Source organism: Rhinolophus ferrumequinum, chromosome 4 (assembly GCF_004115265.2).
Source record: "Rhinolophus ferrumequinum isolate MPI-CBG mRhiFer1 chromosome 4, mRhiFer1_v1.p, whole genome shotgun sequence".
Lineage (NCBI taxonomy): Eukaryota > Metazoa > Chordata > Mammalia > Chiroptera > Rhinolophidae > Rhinolophus > Rhinolophus ferrumequinum.
In genome coordinates, this window is record NC_046287.1 from 98,470,296 (window position 1) to 98,486,820 (window position 16,525).

The 16,525-nt window shown below is 45.6% G+C and overlaps 1 protein-coding gene across 1 annotated transcript in view; it reads left to right on the plus strand.

Annotated features, from left to right (window-relative positions):
• Window positions 1-16,233, plus strand: part of ATP8A2 (ATPase phospholipid transporting 8A2) — a 555,010-nt gene extending 538,777 nt beyond the window's left edge. Inside the window, exons 36-37 of the mRNA XM_033104468.1 lie at window positions 7,232-7,323; window positions 14,050-16,233. Coding sequence (XP_032960359.1) covers window positions 7,232-7,323; window positions 14,050-14,147 — 190 coding nt within the window. The 3' untranslated portion in view covers window positions 14,148-16,233. The remainder of the gene's footprint in view (window positions 1-7,231; window positions 7,324-14,049) is intronic.
• Window positions 16,234-16,525: the final 292 nt, after the last annotated feature.

Below are 16,525 nucleotides of genomic sequence, written 5' to 3' on the forward strand. Positions count from 1 at the left end.
ACTATAGATATTGTATGGTAATACCTTCGGTATCAGGGTAATAATAGCTTCATAAATGATTTGGAAATTATCCCTTCTTCTTCAATTTCCTGGAAGAGATTGTATAGAATTAATATTAATTCTTCTTTAAATGTATTTGGTAGAATTCTCCAGTGAAATTATCTAGGCCTGGACATTTCTTTTTGGATGATTTTTAAATTTTGAATTGAATTTGTTAATAGTTACAGGGATATTCAAATTATTTCAAATTGTGTGAGTTTTTATAGCTTTTGTTTTTCAAGGAATTGGTCAAATTTATGTGTATAGAATTGTTTGTAGCAGTCCCCAATTGTTCTTTTGATGTCGCTGGGGTCTGCGGTGATATCCCATGTCATTCCTAATGTTGGTAATAATTTATATTCCTCCCTTCGCCCCTTTTTTTGTAAATCTTGCTAGAGGTTTGCTAACTATATTGTTCTTTTCACATAGCAAGCTTTTTAAAATTTAATAATGGGATTTTGTTACCTTTAAAAAATAGGGTAGGATATAGTATACAGGACTAATTTTCAGAAGAAGCCATTTTTACCATTTTTACTAAGTTGCTGTTTCAGTTAAAGGAACAGACAGTGTGGTTGCTAGTAGCTAGTTTCCAGTTGTTTTCAAACTCTCTTCCTAACCTCACTGGTTTATTCAAGTTACCGCGCCAGCTGTCAGGCACAGTGGAAAAGGATTGCATGTATCTATTTTTGCTATTAAATCTTTTCAATGTCCCCTGCCCCTCTTTTTGTTAAAGACTTCTGAGGCAGTTATGTCTGTTAGCACAGTTAGCTTCCGCACACATCACCTGTGTTCTGACCTGGGATGGTTGCTGACAGGCAGATCCCATATATTTTCTGGCTGCGAACCTACTGTTTCCCCTTGCAAATTCATTGCCTAATTTGGTACTTCAACTCTTTGACTAAACTCTTCGTTTTGACAGGAAATCCCCCAATGTAAAAAGAATGAGATTTCTTCCAACACCCAGAATGGTCTACTTACTTTGTCTGGAATAGAAAAAAATAAACACAGTGGTAGCACAAGCCTTTCTTCCCTCCAGTTCCCAGTTTTGATGGTCAGAGGAGACTTGAGACCAGGGAGAACTAGAGGAATCTATCTTTTTATTTTTGGAATGGAATTTGTATTAAGTCAGGTAACCTTGAACCCTATCCTGTCCTCAGCCAGACTGTCCTCCAACTGTTCTTTATATCCTGAATTCTTTTCTGAACAAAGTATAATTTCCTATCTTTGTATAGGCCACAGAGGGGTTTTTTGCTCATGGTGTCTTCTAGAGTTCAGAGTGGGCTTTCCTCCTCTGGAAGAAACTTGGAATGATGTCCCTATTCCATCATTTTTAAATAATAATACAGAGGAATCTTTTTTGGCTGCTATTGGAAAATCCAGTCTGTCCTGAGCTCAGTGCTGGGCACTGAGGACAGATGCAAAGATAGATAATGCCAGAATCAAGTTATGGAGACACATAAGAGTAAGATAGTGAGCCACAGCCCAAATCAGTAAATACAAAGCACAGTGCAATTTTATATGTAACCATGTCCTCTGTTCTCAGCCCAGGATAGGTACTGTGCAAAGTATAGAGAACGTGTGAGACTTGGTCTCCGTCTGAGAGACCGAACCCTCTAGTGAAACATACAGATGACATGTAGGTGTTTCTAGGAATCACCACTCATAGTGCCTCTTCACCGTCCAGCTCTCCATGGGTTTCTACAGGCTCGGGAGTCCCAAGTGGCATCTCCAGCTTGGCCCTCTCTAGCCCCTGGTATCCCATGGCCTCCTGAATGCCTCAGAGGCAACTCCAAGTCTCATGTCAAAACAGGACTCATTGTCTTTCCCATTGTTCCCCTGGGGTTTCCATGTGGATGATCAGCAAGGAGTCACTCATTGCTCAGGACTCAGCTTCAATGTCGGTTCTTCTTGAAGCCTTCCTGAACTTACTGTGAGCTCTTCACTCCCCCTTTACCACTGTTGAGCCTCGTGCAGACTCCATGATGCACCCGTCACTTTGTGCCATGTGTTACCGCTTCCACTGTCAGGCACAGTGGAGGATCACATGTATCACCTCAGTGAGGTCCCCTCAGAGACAGGCAGCTTCCTGAGGGCAGAGACTGTGTCTCAGGTAACCTTGTTCCCAAGACCAGGTCTCACACACAATAGCGGCAACGTAAACACTGAATGAATGAGAAGTCACGTTTTGAAAAACAGGTGTGTATGGATTAGCAAAAAACGACAAAGGAAAATAATTTGTAGTAATCGAAGTGAATTTATGATGGACTCCTAGATCCAGGGTATAACTCCTATCTTACCGGAATGTTAGGATGGAAAATCTATTTTGTTTTGTTTTATTCTTGTCATTGTCCCTCATTATATAAATGGATTTAACTAAGGCAAAGTCTTTGATCCTGCAAATGCCTAGGTCATTCTACAATATACGTGAGCCCAAAGCCTTCTCATTTCCTACTGTTCAGATTATAATGAGTAAAATCAGTTACCAATTGAGGCTGTGACGTTTCCTTTTCTTAAACATAGGTAAGAATTTCAACAGCCTGATAGATGGGTAGCCGTTTGGCCTTACCTGAGGGAAAGGGAGCTTTGGATTAGCTTTTCTCTTAAGGAACCTGTCAGATTTATGTTTTGAAGACAGTCCCACAGTTAATGTACAAATAAGATTCTAAAAATAGCTATTTGTTTTTGGATTTTTGGTTGCGGCGTCAGCAACGATTGTGTTGTGGTTTGTTTTTGGTTGCGGATTTTTGGTTGCGGCGTCAGCAATTTTTGGTTGTGGTTTGTTTTTGGTTGCGGCGTCAGCAACGATTCCTACCAGCTGTAACAATTAACACGATTTAAAAACAGAATTCCACCTTCTTGCTCTTTGGCAGTCACGCATGTGTGATTTTTGCAGGAATAGCCTCCTGACAGAAATGTGGACATAGAGTTTATTAGTCCCCAACTTTAGGTTTCTCAGCTCTCCACTCCTTCCAAACACTGCTCATTTTTTTGAGACAGGGCACACCCCTTCCTCAAAGAGATGTCAGCTTCTAAACAGAGCCCCGTGTGAGGACTTGTGTAAGATGGAGTTGTGTAGTATCATTGAGGAGAAACCAAGAGTTCACGTACCTTTGGTGAAGTTTTTTTTATGTGCACCTTTCATAGCAGTAGATTCCAGTCGGCATACCTATCTAAGCTAGGATAGAAAAACATCAAAGAAAGCAGCAACTCCAACATCTTCCCACTATTGGAGAAATAAACCAATAGGTCATGTGATGGGAGGGAATGTACCTTAATTCAGGACCCATTCCCCCCTCCTTTTTGTTCTTGAATTGAATTTTCTTTTTTTTAACTGTGGTAAAATTCACATAACATAACATTTACCATTTTAACGTGTACTACTCAGTGACATTAGTATATTAGTATATTTGCAGTGTTGTGAAACCATCACCACTGTCTAGTTCTAGAACATATTTCATCTCCCAAAAGGAAACCTCGTAAAGGAAAACTGCTTTAAACAATCACTCGCCTTCTCCTCCCACAACTCCCCACCCTAACTGGCAACCATTACTCTTTTTTCTGTCTCTACATATTTGCCTATTCTGGACATTTCATATCAATGGAATTATGCAATACGTGTCCTTTTTGGTTTGGCTTCTTTCATTTACCATAATGTTTTCAAGATTTATCCCTGTGCAGTACTTCATTTCTTTTTATGATTACATAATACTTCATGAATATACATTTTGTTTATTCATTCATCAGTTGATAGACAAATGGATTGTTTCCATTTTTTGGCTATTCTGAATAATGCTGCTATAGATATGTGTACCACTATCTGTTTGAGTCTGTTTTCACTTCTTTTGGATGTATAACTAGGAGTGGAATTTCTGGCTGATATGGTCATTCCATGTTGAACTTATCAAAGAACAGTGGCTGCATCATTTTATTACCCCTCCAGTAATATGCTAGGGTTCCAATTTCTCCACATCCTCTTCAACATTTATCTTCTGTTTTTAGTTCATTTTTTATTATAGCCATCCTAGTAGACGTTAAATGCTATCTCTTTGATTTGCATTTCCCTAATGACAAATGAGCAGGATATAAAAACAAATCTACACCTATCATCCTAAGTGTTGTAATGAAACTGCAAAAAAACAAAGATGAAGAGAATTATAAAAGCATCCAGAAGGAAAAGACAGATTAATTCATCTTCTACATGAGTAGATAATACAAAGAAAATAAGAAAGGAGAAAAGGAGCAAAGAAAAAATTTATACATATTTTAAAACATAATTATATATTAATGTGAATGTATATACATATAGAACAAAAGTATAAAATATGAACGAAAGATGACTTCTAACTTTATTATGATAGAAGGAAGAAGAGTGGAATCAGGGAGGAGTATACAGCCCTTTATATTTGAGATTTTATTATTTTGTTACAATCTGAAGACGTTCTCAGAACCAGGCCCGTTCCTCACACTTGTAGGACTTGGTGCCCAAGTACGAAGGAGACCATGTATCACATCTAAGTATGTGGAAGTTACAAATCAAGCTAACAGATTGATTTAGCTGTATACCTTGACAAATATACCTTCATAACATGGCAGTGCTTTGTGGTTCCCAGATTCTCCGAGGTCTGAGCCAGCTCTGTCCTGCGCTGGGAGGGACGTGTGCACACTTGTGTGGACATCTCAGTCAACACATCCCGTACAGAAAACCACCCCTTGGCCACTGTCACAGGCCTGGGAACATGAACACTAGTTATCTGGTCTACTTTTAGAGGGTTGGAGGTAGCAAGGGAGTCAGTTAGACTTGTGTGCCAGTTTGGGGATCACTGAGCAGGGACCTCCAGAGTCCCAAATACCTTGGGTGGGGACAGGCATGAGCTCTGGGTGGACCTGTCTCCTTAGCCCCATGGACCCCTCACCATGTGGGAGGAAGGGTAGAACCACTCTTTGAAGCATGGCATCAAAGAGTGCTGCTACCATTTGCTATTGCTGCGTGGGTTTGTGCACACTTGCTGTACTGGTTTCTGACTGTTTCTGTGTGTTTCTAATATTTCATTACAAAAAAATGGAAGAGAGAGAAAAACATATGCCATTCCATGTTGGTATTGGGAACACCTGCCTGGCACTGCCAGCAAGCTGCCCGATGACCTTTGTGTTTGTCACATGGAGTCTCCTCACCTGCCCAGTGAGAGACCAAGATGTAAGATTTCAAAGGCCCACTTGTGTGGTTCTGTGAAGTTCTCATAAGCCCCACTGCTAGGAGGAGCTCCTGGACCAGAAACAGCCAAGGCAGAGGAGGGGCCTGGTGGCAGAGTGTAGCCCTGTGTCTGTGTCTGGAACTAGTGTTCCTGGGGAGAGTGCCTTCTTCAGCCAGGTTGGCTGAGAATGCTGCCCGGGGGAGCTGCAGCCCAGCCCTCAGGGAGCCCTTCTCCACACAGCGTCTCTGGCCAGGCATCATGGCTGAGCTAGGTCAGACGGGGAGGACAGCCCTGCGTTACCCTCCCCCATCCTGAAACCAGCCAGCAGGGGGCGCTGCAGCCAGTCAGGCAACGGCGGCCCCATAGAGGGACTGGCGCTCCCAGGCTCCCTCCTCATTTATCTGCTGGGCCCTGCAGCCCAGGACCGTTGCTCAGCAGGGCCCAGTGAGATGAATTTAGCCCACGGAAGAGAAAGATACGAGAGGGAAGGGAAAGCCAGTGTGAAGGGAGGGAAAAAATGTTTTTCCTCATCAGCCATCAGACATTTTGCCAAGCATCGCTGGCTGAGGCTCACTCTTAATTAGTGATGAATTAAACATTTTCCTTTCAACCAAGAGAATCAGAAAACACTCTCTTCTGGAAACCCAAGTGTAAAAATGAACGTTAGCCAGAACTATTGAGAATACCCAGGGTCCTGTAGGTCCTTCGAAGGACCTTGGAGAGTTATGAAGTGGACTCTGGTCAGGGAAAGGTTCTCCTCAGACTTGAGGCTCATAGACAGGGTGGGGGGAGGTGCTTGAATCACAAACCACTATAGCTCCTTAAACAACTCTCAGGTTCCCACAAACGGCAGATTGGGGGTGTATTTGCTGCCGTGTCATAAATACCACTGCCTCGGGTGTTTAAACAACAGAAAGTTACTGTCTCACAGTTCTGGAGTCTGGAAGTCCAAGATCAAGGCGTCAGCAGGGTTGGTTCCTCCTGAGGCCTCTCCCTTTGGCTTGTAGACATCCGTCTTCTTCCTTTGTCTCCACGTGGTCCTCGCCCTCTGCATGTGTCTGTGTCCTCCTCTCCTCTCCTCATGAGGACACCAGTCATACTGGATTGAGGCCCAGCCTAATCACTCATGTTGATGGAGTCACATCTTTACAGACCCTGTCTTCAAACAGTCACATTCTGAGGTACTAGGGGTTAGAACTTCAACATATGAGTGTGTGGGGACACGTACAGCCCATCACAGAGGGAGGGCGTTGGCAACCTCCTGTACACCAGAAACTGCTTTGGGGACAAGCAAAGTGACTTCCTGACGGTAAGAAACCTAAGCACGTCGGCCCACCTGGATAATTTTCAAGCCCCCACTTCCGTTTATAGGAGTGAAGATGGCTCCAGGATAGCTCCATCTCTGTTCACGGCTGTGGCAGCCTTAGAAGGAGCCATTTCAGAAAAGGCAGGATGAGCTCCTAATCCTTGTATTTTCAAAGAAAATCACCTGGATTTTCATTGTGGTTCAACATAAGCATCAGATTCTGCGGAAAGAAGCCTGTCTGTAGCTGGGGTCCTGAAGTGCCCGGGCCAAGTGCTGGCCCCAGTACCATTTCCTGGCTGGCGGAAAGGTGACTGCAGGTGGGATTGAGGCTTTTAAGATGTTACCATAGAAACAGGTCACTTCTTCAAAAGTGTTCTGGGAAGCCAAGTGTTTGCCTGGTATGAAAGGGCACTTGTAGGGAACTTCGATTAAGAGGAAGGCAGCGTTCAGAGGCGTTGTGTACAAGACAGGCTGAAAACAGAGCACCTTTTAGTAGGGGGAGCCTTGGACTCCAAGTGTGGAGATAGCATCTACTGTAAACAATGGGGCAGCTTGCGAAACGGGACGTTTTCCTTGATGTGGGGAAGCTGTTTTCCCCCTGTCTGTTTTATTTTAGAACCTGAAGTCATTCGGCGAGTTCCTTTGAGATGTGTCTGCATGAATTAAAGACCGACTGTGTTTGATTTACCTGTAGGATGAATGAGCGGGACCGCTTGTTAAAGAGGCTCAGCAGGAAGACGCCCCCCACTCTCTTCCGAGGAGGTTCCCTCCAGCAGAGTGTCCCACGTAAGTAGCCACGGCCAGCCCACTCAGGTCAGCCAACCCCGACCACGCAGGAAGGTGGGAGGCTCACTGATAGCCTGGGTAGCGTTAACAGGGAAGGAGACAGCTGCCAAGCTGGAGCCCACATTTGGAAGTGGAATTCGGGTGTTTGGCCCGAGGCAAGTGCAGCTTGACTGTGGGTAGTTCCCTGGGACCCAGTCAAATGCCTGAATGACAAAATCCTTAAACTTCAAATCTGGATGTGGTTCAGATCCTTCTGTCAGGCTCTCAGTAGCATTTTTTCTAAGGTTGAAGTGATATTACTTTTAAATGGTTTCCCCCAAAGATAGCAATATGCCATGTTTTATTTCATATTACTACGTTAATTAAAACAATGGCAATCACTGGGGGGGGGAAATGTATCTGCTTTTCCCAGGAAGGCTGCCCCATGTCTAGCGCTCTGAACATTAGGAGGCCATGCCTGCTTCCTGCCGAAGGGGCCTGACCCAAGCAGGGGACTCTGGGGATGCCCCAGAACCCCGAGGAGCAGGGAGGGGAGGCCTTGAAAGACAAACGTGGTGACGGAGGTCATGGGGAGGTTGTGAGCTTTTCGCAGCAGTCCTGCCATTTGGCTCCCAGCTGAGGGGTGTCCTTAGAGTTCAGTTTTCCTTGGTCCCTGCCTCTGCTTCTCTGAACCCCGCCTCTCTCTCCAGCTTGCACTCGCTCTCTTACATGTGCACACACCACCTCTTCAACCCATGCCCCACTTCCTGCCCTCCTTTCTCTCCCTGAGCAGTTGAGAAGGGAACAACTGATAGACCAAGAACAGTTTAGGAAAAGTGAAGAATCATTGTGCCCATAAAAAAGGTATTCAAGGATCTATGTCGAGTTCAGTTGAGCTCCACCTGTCACTAGACCTTCACAGACTTTCTCAGTGGAGAGGGAAGAAGAGGGATGGAGTACTGTTGTCTTTCAGTATTCCGCTCCTTCTCCTCACTTTCCCATGTGGGATACCAACATGGGAGCAAGGAGACTGAGCCTCACTTGCTTGGTGTCCTTTCGCCTCCACGACCCCAGGAGGTTGGTGGTGTCAGCACCACAACACCTGGCAAGGCTCAGCTCAGTAGCGTAACTGGCACAGTGTGGCCCAGCAATCTGGATCTCAGCTGTGATGTCTGTGATCCGAGAGAGGTCAAGTCAGGATGCATGATGGAGAACTCCTAGGAGTGAGGTGTGCGGGGCCCCACCTCTACAGCTGAGCTGCGTGGGGTCGTGTCCTGGCTCAGCCACGCTTTTGTTATCTTAGGCAAGTTACCCTCTCTGTTTCCACATTTGTAAAATGGTGATGAACATACCTGGGGTTATTGGGAGGATTAAATGAGATCACACAGATACCCAGAATCGTGCCTGACAATTCTGGGCACAATTGCCCAGATTCCAGTAAGTATTAGGTATTACTATTTTATTTTTCTGCCACTAGTTGAGTAACTTTGGGTAACTTACATATTTCTCTAAACTTCTGTTCTCTAGGGAAAAAAAATAGAATTATAGTAATATAATCTTACTCGGTCTTTGTGAGGCTTCACAATGAAGTATGTAAAGTACTCTATCCGTACGAGACACAGAGAAAACGCATACTGGTTCATGCCATGGAGCCTCGCAGCTTGTCTCATAAATGTTTCAAAGTAACCATAGAAAGAATGCACGTAATATACAGAGGGTGCCAAAAACATGTATACACATTTAAGGAAAAAACTGTATTAAAATTACACTGATAGTAACCACTTTGAGCACCTCTTGGAATTGCTGAAGTCAAACGTGTCTTATATTCACCTTTTGTTATTGGTATATATCGAGTATTACAATTTTAATACAGTTTTTCTTTCTTAAAATGTGTATACACTTTTTTGGCAGCCTCTGTATATACAGTTGACCCTTGAGCAATGCAGGAGTTAGGGCTGCCATCTTCCTCGCACAGTGAAAAATTTGTAACTTTTCACTCCCCAAACACTTAACTATTAAGAGCCTACTGTTGACCAGAAGCCTTATCGATATCATAAGTAGCCCATTAACACACGTTTTGCATGTTATATTTATTATATACTGTATTCTTACAATAAAGTAAGCTAGAGAAAAGAAAATGTTATTAACAAAAGCATAAGGAAGAGAAAATACATTTACAGTATTTACTGAAAAAAAATTTCACATAAGTGGACCTGCACAGTTCAAACCCATGCTGTTCAAGAGTCAACTGTACAGATCCAAGACCAAGTGAGAACTTTTGTGGGAGAGTCGTAAATGTCTTAAAACCACTGCTAAGCATTTTGCTTAACTCACAGTGTTTTGAAGGACAAAAAATAATTTCTAACAAGTATAAGAAATAAAAACTCTTCTGAAGTCACACCACATTTTATGAACATTCAGCAACGAGTAGTAAGAACCTGATCGAATGTTTCTGTCATTAACAACTAGAGAAGGCCATCAAGCAGCTAGAACCACGTGCAGGAAGTTCTGTGTAGCTCCTCTCGGCCCCTGCACGTCCCTCCTGGGTCCATCCTTCAGCTGTCTGAGGCCTCACTCTTCCCAGAAAACTTGACAAAAATCTCCAATCTGGGTGGTACTTGTAGTTCCTTATGGGCCACCAACACCCAGAGTTTGTAACTGAGATCAGCTGCATGGTCTAACACCCTTACCATCCATGGTCTTCCCCATTTCTATTGCTATTAGGAATATTTTTCCAGGCAGGAAACTACTACTTTCATTAAGATGTTATCAGATCTCAAATTCGAAGGAATGCTACCTAAGGGGAGTTTTATTCCAAAATAATGGAAAAAAAGACATGATTTTATAGACTTCACCAAATGTTTCACCAAGAAAAGTCAAAATAACTAAGAAATTCACCTACCCTTCCATCTCCCTCCACCTACTCCGTTCTGTCCCCGGATTCTCGCTGTGGCTGAGGACTTGGGAGGCAGATCTCTCAGGACACCAGCCAGGGAGAGTACATGAGCTGGGTCCACCAGGCGCTTTCTCCATGTGCCATCGGTCCTTTATGGCTGCCAGGACTTCCTGAAAGATGAATGTCCACAGGAGATGCTAAGAGCTCCCTATTTGGATACCAATAGCAGTGAAATGTTCATCAGGCAGAAGTTGGTGGACTGATGGTGCGTCTTTGTCAGGCTGAGGGTGCAAGCTGGGCAGGCACAGGGCTATGGTCCCTGTTGTCCCAAAAAAAGCATCTCCCATTATGGCTCTAACTCCCACCAGGCCTGGTTTCTAAGAGGAAAATCTTTTATCGGAGCCAGGGACCTCCACCCCAAGATGACCCCATCAGGCCATCTTCCTTTCCTCCTTGAGTTGCAAAGTCCATGTTAAGTCTCAGTGGAGGTTAAGAAAGTCTGGTTCTGGAAGTCTTGATGCACAACATTCTCGAGACGTGACGGCAGATGCAACCAATGGGAACTGGCGGAGTTTCACTCGGTAGTGAACTCTGGGTGCTCTGCTCGCTCTGGGGGAAGAGATCTGCTGTTGAACCAGGAGCTCCTCTCTGCCATCACGTCTGCTGGAGACTGAGTGGCTGAGCGACCCCGCTGGAAGTCCCTCATGCCGGTGAGGCCGATGCCACCCGAGGACGCCTCACTGCTACAAGCAGAAGAAACCCCTGCAGTCGGCCTCCCGGTAGCCACAGGCAGCATATGAGTGAGACACAGGACACATAAAAGGCCAGACTTCTGCTCCTTGCATTTGAACAGAGAGTAGACAATTCCAAATGCTAAAATGCTTTTCCCAAAAAGACACTCCCAAACAGTGTTTATGCTTCAGAAAGTTCTTTTCATTCCCACTCCCCAACACACACACACACACACACACACACATACACACACACACACATAAATAAATATAAATATAAATATATCCAAAAAGATAGGTAGCAAATTGGGCTAATTGTTGAGACAGCCTCCTTTCTTTCCTGGCACGGAGGTAGAGGCCTCCCCCATTGGTGCCCAGTGTCAGCCCTGAACGAAAAAGAGGGTCCTGTGGCCAGGGTACAGGTAGCCAGGACAAGCCTTGGTGCCCGTAGGGGGGCTGGAGCTGTGAGAAGCAGGATCTCACCTGGTCCAGGTGTTTGTTTTACAGAAAAGTAAACCAGGAAGAGCCAGAGAGAAAGAGCGCACTGTCCCATGACTAAATTCCTGCCAAGCAAGGATTAGAACTGGCCCTTCTTGCCCCTAGTGCCTCAGGCCCTGGGCCCCGGATCCAAGATGAAAGCAGAACAGGTGGGAGAGCCCTCTTCAAGGTGGAGAGCTCCGTAGTCATCAGCCTGCCCCAGAAGGGTTCATGAAAAGCACTTACAAGGTGTGCCCATTACTTGGGACCAGAGCCATTTCTGTCGGGTTGAGAAGCATGGGCCTGGGGTGGCACTGAGCCATGGCAGACGCCGCCATTCCAGCAGCACATAGGAGCCAAAGACAGCTGTTGTGGGGCCCCCTCCAGAAAATGTTCCCTTTAAAAGACCGAAGAATGAAAATTGTCCAAGATGCCTACAGTACACAGCCTTGTTGCTGAAGGAGACAGTGTTATTTGCTAGATTTGCTTTGAAACATCCCAAGGCAAGGCGTCTCTTCTAGAAGTGCAACGAGGACGCTGCACAAAGAGCACTTGTGCTGGGAAAGGCTGGTGGCTCAGCACTACCGGAGAGGGAGGGAGGCAGAGACAGAGGCAAGAGGTTGGGAGCCACCCTTCAGAAGTCGGATACAGAGGTTTCCCGGGCCCTGGTCATCTCTGATCCTAGCAACTCCTCGAAAATCTACAAGCTCTGAAATGGACGGGGTTGAGAGGAGGCATTTCCCCTTCAGATTCGAGTAGCCCCTAAAGCAGCGAGCCTCAAAGTAAAGCCTCCTTGTGTGGAAACCCATCGTGAGGAAGTTCAAGTGCACTGGGCCCAGGGTCCAAACAAGCCAGCAGCTCCCTCTCCAGGCTTGCTCCTGCCTTCCTGCTCAGGACACGCCTGCTCTGTACCCAGCTAGATGAGCTTACACTGACCTGGGGGCTGCTTCCTATGGCTGCCATACAGGGTGAGATTTTGAGGTTTGTGGGTTTGATTTTGTTAGAGATGGAGGTAAGCGAATAGACAAGAGTCCCCTGTGGAAGACTGTCTGTGCTGGGTCAGGTTTGCCTGCTGGTTCTGCCTTCACTCCCACCTGCTGCCTGTTGCCCAGCCATGTCCTCAGTTGGCCCCCAGCCCACCCTGCAGACAAGCCCTGGCCTCCCAGGTCGGCCTCCCTGCACTCTTGAGTGTTCTCAGGCGGTAGCTACAAGGCACACTCTCCAGAAGAACCCGGAAGCCAGCCCAGAGACAGAGCGCTGAGTTTACGGGCATCGTCCGCGGAAGAAGTCACCCTGATCATCTTTTGAAGTCTCTTCTTCTTCTCCGTCCCCACCAACATTCTCTTATACATTACGATGGTATCTCTTTTATACTCCAGAAACTCCTTTTTAAGGCAAATGCAGGAGTAAAATAACGAACAATCCAGGAGATGACCCATGGGCCCAATTTCTGATTTCTTCTTTAAAGAATATGACAATGAATTGACAGCTCTGTTGATCAGTCATAAATATGTGTGGATGGCAGTCACCATTGTCAGGCTTTTTACAGTGTTGTCTTCGGTCAGAATGTCTAATCCAGCTGTGGGACTTTTCTATACCCCTGACCCAGAAAGCATAGCCAACGAAGAGAGAGTCTTATAAATGTTCCATCTGTGGAAAGGATCAGTTAGGAAGGAAAGTCCCACTTTGGGCTCACAAATGCTAAGCCTCTTTCAGAACTGGAGATGCAGGAGATTGCGGACCCTGAAGAGACACTCCTTGGGTCTGGCTCCCAGCTCTGCCACTCACTAGGTTATGAAATCATTCCATGCCTCAGCTTTCCCATCTGTGAAATGGGAAGAATACTATCACCTATCTCAGAGGGCTGTTGGGAGGAATAAATGAGCTATTTGTGCACAGCACATACATAGTACAGTGCCTGATACATACGTTTTATTATTATTATTATTATTATTATTATTATTGTTATTATTGATTATGAGAACCAGTCTTCCTATGGCCATGGGGCCAATCACTAAATTCCTCTTGACTTTAACTTGTGATCTTTTTCTTTGTTTACACAAAAATAAACCTCCTGTAATTTCTTATTACCCGTCCAAATCAGCCCAACTTAAAAACAGGAACGCTCCAAGCATCACGTGCCCATTGCCAGCTTTCACTATTAGCGTTGTGCATGTTTTCCAACGAGTATGTTTACAGCTTCATAAATTATCCAGCCAGCCTGCAGCTTCAGGCACATTGGGACATTTCCGGAGCAGAGCAACTGCCTTTCCTCTTGATTGGTGGCGGGAAAGTGTAGACATGGACCAGTGACCCACTGTTTATGCTTCCCAGGCTGAACTCAGCTACAGCCCCCCAAAATGGGAGGTGGCCCTGCAGCGCCGTTCCCATGCTAGCATCAGCTTCAGCTGCCAGAACCCCTGAGACATAGCCCTTGATGCTGCATCCTGCCACCACACCCACACTGCCCACGCTCCCCTTCTGGGTCACCTACTCCCTGTCTCGGGCCCCCAGGGACCCAAGGCTGAGGAGGCCAGTGTGTGGAAGCTCAGCTGCAGTCTCCCCAAAAGCAGCTCCTTCCAAACCTAGTGTGTGCCCCACATTCTCCTCTTCACCCCTTCCTCCTGTATGCTTCTGTTTCAGATGGGTACGCCTTCTCTCAAGAAGAGCATGGAGCTGTCAGTCAGGAAGAAATCGTGCGTTCTTATGACACCACCAAAAAGAAATCGAGGCAGAAATAAGACTCGAAATCGAGGGGGAAAAATGAGTCGAGTTTTCCTGACGGATCCCAGAAAGAGATGCGGTTTGTTGCACCCAGTGTTCACACATCTTTGTCAGAAGAGACTGGTGTCAGCAGCCAAAAAACACCGGAAAACACATTTCTGTGGCCTTAGCCAACCAGTTTGTTAGTTATATATATTCCCTCGCAAACCTGGAGTATGTTCTGTGGGGAAGCCATTTTTTTCCCTCCCAATTGTCTGCAGTGCTTGGCCTAACTTTTGTTTACGTTGTTACGAAGCATTCAACTATATGCTCTGTGAGGTGTGAAATTAAAAACATTATGTTTCACCGATATTGAAACATCAGTACTAGTTGTTCTGGGAGAAAAGGTAACAGAGGTTTATGTTGCGTGAGAAACTCATCTTGTGGAAGGGGAGCAGGGGCACGCTTACTTCCTGTTTTGTTAACTCACAGATTAAGTCCGCCGGGCAGTATGTAAACTTCACGTTAGACAGGTCGCTGGCTTGCTTTGATTCCTATTTTGTTTATATGAAGTTGGCATAAACTTCTTGATTGCAATGAAAGCATAAAAATATGTATCTGGGTGGTAAATCTGAGAACATTTATTTGAACCTCTTAGCCACATTCGTAGTGGGGCAAAGCAGTCGGTGTTCTGGCAGAATCTTCTGCACCTTCCCAGGTTCCTGCTGGCCCGGCCCCCCCACGGCTGTCCAGGACCCTCGTCCTCTGCATGGCTGGCCACTGTGCTTTGCTGCTGGTGGGCAACCATCTGAATCCGCACTCTTCCTTGTTCTACCACAGATCCAGCTATGGACACGAGACATCCCTTCTTCCGCCCTTTTCCTTCTCTAACTAAAGAAAAGAAGCATAGCCCTTCCGCGTGTATTCTAAACGTTTACCTGCCTCTTTGTGGCGACAGAGAAGCCTGGGTTCAGGATGGTGGTGGAGACCCTGCTGCCCTCGTCAGGCTCTCCGTCCTCATTCCCCAGCCTCCAGACCACCGGACCTTTGGCATCCGCTTCAATTAGAACCCATGCTGGTCTTCTTGGGAGTGGCATTTGGATTTTCACTGCTGGGAAATGAATGAATGTATAGAGCATGTCACCCCAGTGAAGGGACATACCTGTCACTCTGTAGCTCTAGAACCAGAGAAAGTGAGCAAACCCAGTGGGAGAGTAAGGGACCCTGAGGGTGGTGAAGGAAGACCGCCCTCCCGGGGAGAGGAAAACAAGAAGCCAGGGCACAGACCCAGGGAGGAGGACGTACAGGGCGTTTTCTACCAAATCTCAGTAGAAACTCTGAACTCAAGCCCTGAAGCCCAGACAATCGTCCTGATCGGACTAACGTGTCCGGTAGGTTAAACAAGATGCCAATCTGCTTTTTAAATTGAAAACAATTCCAAACATTGCAAGGAAATGCCCCTTTTTGCATCGACAAGGTTTCCTTCCTTACCCAGTCAGTGTTAGATGCAGGCACCACTCGCTCACTGTGGGAAGGGTTCTGCCTCCAAGTGGAGGAAGGGAAGTCACTGACTTTCCAAAGTGCAGAGTCCCTGTTCTAAATTTGGACAGAAGCTGGATACCCTCGGGCGTGAATGTGAGTACCTGGAGCCCTTCATAAACGACCGGCCCGGAGGCACGTTCTCTCTTCTCTGCTTTGGTTGCCAAACCAGATATTTGGATAGTTTTAATGCAAATACTTCTGGGCAGCTGGTTACAATGGCACAGTTCCTCTGGGAACGGCTGTGCTAAATTCGGAAATAAAACAATAATGCACTTTGCTTCCTAATCCTTAATTTTAGGATCATCTGCAGCTTACTGGACACTGACGTCCTTCAGAGGATGATTTGCAATGACTAAGAAAACTAACCCCTCACCTAAAAGGTGCCCGGGATCCAGAGAGGGCTTCAGGGGCAGCAGGACAATACAATTAACAGGTGAGGCTTAGAAAATTGCCACTCCTTCCTCCTCAAAGTGATGAAACACTTTAAAATACTAGAGCACCCAGCAAGATAATCACTAAAGGACTATCATGCAGGAATTACACACACACACACACACACACACACACACACACACACAAGCCTAATAAGTAACACAACAAACCAAGGTGTGTGTCTTTATTACACACCCAGAAAGATGATGGTCTAATTGTAAAGGAGAAATGAAACTTAGACTTGAATGTGCATTAGGCATCCTTGGTTTCATTTGGCATCAAGCCTATTTGGAAAAAGGGGAACTCAAACCCAATTCTTTGTCAAGCACTTAGCTCTTTCTTGAACTTGAAGCCTTCTGAATCGGATTTTTGAATTACAGTGTGTGTGTTTTTGTTTGGGGCTTTTTGGTTTTTTTATTTTCTTTTTACGTTAAAATACTAT